This window comes from Eurypyga helias, unplaced genomic scaffold, assembly GCF_000690775.1.
Source record: "Eurypyga helias isolate BGI_N326 unplaced genomic scaffold, ASM69077v1 scaffold21588, whole genome shotgun sequence".
NCBI classification, from domain to species: domain Eukaryota; kingdom Metazoa; phylum Chordata; class Aves; order Eurypygiformes; family Eurypygidae; genus Eurypyga; species Eurypyga helias.
The window spans coordinates 3175-7900 of NW_010265292.1; the positions used below are offsets into that span (position 1 = coordinate 3175).

At 55.1% G+C, this 4726-nt stretch overlaps 1 protein-coding gene across 1 annotated transcript in view; it reads right to left on the reverse strand.

The window, feature by feature from the left end:
- Nucleotides 1–4726, reverse strand: part of LOC104513371 (trinucleotide repeat-containing gene 18 protein-like) — a gene marked incomplete at its 5' end in the record, with an annotated part of 13362 nt that overhangs the window by 3120 nt on the left and 5516 nt on the right. The window contains 6 exons of the mRNA XM_010156695.1: nucleotides 1–1065; nucleotides 2018–2182; nucleotides 2433–2549; nucleotides 3476–3584; nucleotides 3948–4023; nucleotides 4308–4425. The exon at nucleotides 1–1065 is cut by the window's left edge and continues 242 nt beyond it. Of these exons, the coding sequence (XP_010154997.1) occupies nucleotides 1–1065; nucleotides 2018–2182; nucleotides 2433–2549; nucleotides 3476–3584; nucleotides 3948–4023; nucleotides 4308–4425 (1650 nt within the window). The remainder of the gene's footprint in view (nucleotides 1066–2017; nucleotides 2183–2432; nucleotides 2550–3475; nucleotides 3585–3947; nucleotides 4024–4307; nucleotides 4426–4726) is intronic.

The window sequence follows — 4726 nt, forward strand, 5'->3', positions numbered from 1 at the left end:
CGCGGGATTTCCCTGCCTGCTTGGTTTGCTTGGGTGGGAGGGTTTGCTGCACCGAGGAACTTGGCTGGGCCTCAGCTACTTCGTCATCAGAGCTGCAGGAGGAGTCTTCATCTGTAGTGGAGGAGGAAGAGGAGCTGGAGCTCGACGAAGAAGAGGTCGATGAGGCCGAGGAAGAGGAGGAAGAGGAAGATGAAGAGGAGCTGCTGCTAGAAGAGGAAGAGGAGGAGGAGTTGGAGGAAGAGAGAGGGGTGGATGCTCTTGAGCTGGTGGAGCTGCTGTCCTGGGCTTCCCCTCGGTTCTTCTCAGCCTCCTCTTCGCCCTCTGACTCTGAGCTGCTGTCACTGCTGTTGCTCTCCGATTCCTCCACGGCTGCTGGAGCTGCTGCCTTCTCCTCCTGGTCTTTCGAAGCAGTGACGCTCTCTGCTGAGCCATCGAACTTCCCTCCAAAGCTGGCAGGGGAAGGGTCTCCCTCAGCTGCTTTGGCTCGGGAAGATTTCTGCTTGCCCTCCGTGCCCACTGCAGGGGAATAGCCCAGCCCCAACAGGCTCTTGCTGTCTCTGCGACTGGCCAGGTTCGAGTCCTCCAGCATCCTCATCGCCTCCTTCATCTTCTTTGTCTTTGGAGACATCACACCCTCGTGGTCCAGCTTGATCAGGATTTCGTTGTCATGCTTCCTCTGAGCCTTGACCATGGTGCCAAACTCCTGTGTCTCTTCCGCAGGCCGCCCTTTCTTGGCCTTGGCTTTTGACACCGAAGCATCACTGGAGCCGAAGGCTGCCAGTGTCCCCGGGAGGTCACCGTAGGGTTCAGTGCCGAGGATGCTGCCGAACACGGCAGGCTGGTACGTGGGTTGTGGGGGGCTATGCAGCTTAGTGGAGATCTTCATCTTGCTGGCTTTTGACCGCTTTTCCTCTGTGGGGGCCGGAGAGCCTCCAGTCGGCAGCGGTTGTGATTTTCGTGACCCCTTCATGCTTGGTTTGCCCAAGCAGGCTGGCTTCTCCGGGACTGAAGAGGGAACAGGTGAAGACTCAACCTGATCCTTCTCTTCCGGCAAGGTGGCCTCTTCTGCAGAGGGGAGGAAACACAAAGACATGATGATATCCATCCATCCAGATGGGCTTTATTAGCTCAGACACAACCAGAGACCAGTGCTGATTGGTCTCTGGCCAAGGACAGCTTGATCCTGATGGCACAGGCATCCCCGAAGGGGCACAGGTCCTCACTGCTCACTGAACAGCTTTCCTAAGCAGCCTGGCCTGCTGCCAGCACCTGCGAGCAGCAGAGGGGTCGTACCCAGCGATGCTGCTTCAACTGCAGGGGAACCAAACTGCGGATCTCTACATCTTTGGTCCTTCTGATGGCTGCGGAGATGCTCAGCTGAAAAAAGGGCCCCTGCTCCGCAGCCCTGACTGACAGACTCACAGGCTGGTTAGGGGTGGAAGGGACCTTAAAGCCCACCCAGTCCCCCCCCCTGCCATGGGCAGGGACCCCTTCCACTAGACCAGGTTGCTCCCAGCCTCATCCCGCCTGGCCTTGGACACTTCCAGGGAGGGGGCATCCACAGCTTCTCTGGGCAACCTGTCCTGGTGCCTCCCCACCCTCTCCAGGAAGGATTTCTTCCTGATATCCAATCTCAATCTCCCTCTTTCAGTTTTAACCCGTTACCCCTTGTCCTGTCACTACAGGCCCTTGTAAAAAGTTCCCCCCAGCTTTCTTGTAGCTCCCCCCAGGCACTGGAAGGTGCTGTAAGCTCTCTCAGAGCCTTCTCTTCTCCAGGCTGAACAGCCTCAACTCTCTCAGCCCAAAGGAGGCGGCTCTTGCAGCACAGGCTAGCTTCTGAGTCAGCCTCCTGCAAACTGTAGCCACAGCAGAGCGAGGCAATGCATGGATGCTCTGCACTCAAGCAGCACATCCATTCCCCTCCAAATCTTGCCCCAAGCAACAGCTCTAACTTGGGGAGAGCAGTGGAGAACTCTACAAGGACTCAACTCCAGCTCTGGCAGCGGTGACAACCTACCAGCTTTCGCCTTGACATTTGGCTTTCTCCCTCGCCCTTTGCCCTTTGACACAGGCTCCTCTGACCCCAGTGCGGCTCCCTCTTTTCCTTCTCCAGTGTCTTTGCTGGATTTACGGCTGCGACGCTTGGTGCTGGGCACCAAAAGGGCCGGGGAAGGCTCAGCACCTGGAACAGGTCAAAGAGATGGTCAAATAACACATAAAAGAGAGATGTGCTACAGGGAACACGGCACTACCAATGCCGCAATAGGGGCTGGGCCTCTCCCACCCCAGCTCTGCATGTCGGTAAGCGATGGTGCAATCTTTGTGATTGAAACTCTGCGAATTTGTCCCATAATCTCAGAGGCAGGTGGCCCGAAACTCCCCACATTCCACAGTGGGAGGTGTCATGCAAAAAAATGAACAACAAGACTCACACTGGATCTTGTAGTCAGGTGGGAGAAGCCGAATGTGAGACAGTGGGATACGTCCCGTGTCCCCGTCATCGAACTCTACTGTGATGAGGTCACCATCTTCCTCCAGATCCAGGGCTCCTGGGGGTTTGGGGAGCAGGAGATGGGATTAAGGACAAATATCAAGAGTACAAACTCTTTGTCAGAGAACTGGGGATGTGGGGGCAGACAGGGATCCTGCACCAGCTCCAAAGCCTCCTGTCCCCGCTTTTCCTTGGCTGCTCAGGGAGAGTGCAGAAGGCTTGACTCTGCAACGGGAAGCCCTTGATACTCCTAAACAGCCCACCCAGTGTAATATTTCCTGCACTGCTCCAGAACACAACTACCATTCCAGTTTGGCTTCCCATTTCTTTCCTCTATTCGCCTCTATTCTTGCAGAAATTCACTTCTCTGGGTACCATGCGGTATCTTTTTTTTTTTGGACCTGCATTCTGTAACTACCATCAGCAATCACAAGCTGCTGCTTTTCACCTTCTCTCCATGAGAAATAAGCCGTGTTCCCACCCTCTCTTCTTGCATCAGCATCACTGGTCTGTAACTCATAAGCAGTTCTCTCACACACATGTAGTGCAGCCAAGAGCCCAAAAGCAAGACCAGCCACGGTAGAATTGTCCAGGGCTCTTTAACAGGACCAGATGGAGCTGATGTGTGAGAGGCAAAGCTATGAGCACGCAGGTGATTTGGAAACCTCCACAACCTCAGAAATCTTTGCTGCCTGGAGTTAATTCCGACTTTTTGAAGTGTGCTGACTTTCCCTGTTATTTTAAGCTCTCAAATTGCTCAGAGCTCATCCTATGAGCGCCCAACTCTTGGATCAACAGGATGTTGCTAAATCAGCATCATCACTGAGTTGGGTATGACCCGGAGGAGAGGAATGGGCTATGCTCTGACCTCCAGGACACTCAGAGCAGACCTCAGAGCTTCCCCGGACAAGCCTGACATCCCTCAGGACACACAGGACTGAGACATCCCTGGTTCATAGCGCAGCGCAGCCAAGGTGGTCTTACCTCGGACAACTGTCCCTGGGTAGAGGCAGCGGTACTGCTGGCTCCAGTAGGCTGCAATCCTCGTGCCCTCGGGCAGGAATCGCACAGAAGGTGGTTTCACGTCGATGATCTGCTCGGGGTGAGAGGAAGGCAATGACTGATGTTCTTGGCACCAGCACAGACCACCCCACCACAGCGGGAGTGTAGCAAAGCAGCTATGGAGAAGGCAAGGGACAGTTTCCCTGTTAGGAAATGGCCTCCTGTTTGCTCACAGGGCAGTAAACGGACGATTCCTGCTAACCCCCCGGCGGGGGGGGGAGCTCAGCCGAGACAGTGACCCACACCAAGGAGAGCTCTGTCCAAACTGGCCACGGAGGCAGGACCGGGGCATCCCTACAGCCCCAAATGGGAGAGAAGGAAGCTTCCAGCAAGCCTCCTCCACCCTAGAACATGGCTCAGGCACTACAGACAGGCACCCTTTGGCCTCACATACCGCTTCCTGCAAGAGCTGCTCCAGGCAGTAAATGTGGGGACGATTTCCCCTCTCGCCTTCTACCACCACACGGTATCTGAAACACAAAGGCCCAGTCAGACACGGCACCTGGAAGACATCACCCCAGTCAACCAACACCTCCCTCTGAGCCCTACCACCAGCTTATTCGAGAGCATTTAATGAGAGGTAATTGGATTTTCCTTAGCGCTGATAAACCTGAGTGCACTCTCCCTCCCTCCCTGCCAGACTCGGTCAGCCTCTCTCCAGACAGCTCTACACAACCCCCAAATCGATCCCTGCAACGGCTACCTCGCCGTTCACTGGCAGAGCCTGCAAGGATACGGCAGCCCCTCAACTCACATGTCTGGTGAATGCACTGTCTTGACATGCCCGGCATAGAGCAGCTTGTCATCCATGGGGATGAGGACACGCAGACCATCTTTCAGCTCATCCTTGTCAATTATGCAGGAGCGGGGAGCTGTGAGGTGTTGGAGCAAGATGGGGATTAGAGAGCACCATACATGACAAGGTGACAGCAAGGGGAGAAGGAAACCTCATACTCCAAACACCACCCTCCTACTAAGCCCTCTGCAGAAAGGGCTCTCTCCCTCTGCCTAGCTCCTGCAGAGGGAAGTTCTGCCCCCTTGGTAACAATAAAAAGTTCCCCCTTTGGTAATAATAATTAAACACCAGTAAATGAAGATGCTCCGAGGGCTGGACCCTTCTGCTATGGGGACAGGCTGGGGGGGGAGGGGTTGTTTTCCCCGGGGGAAGGAAAG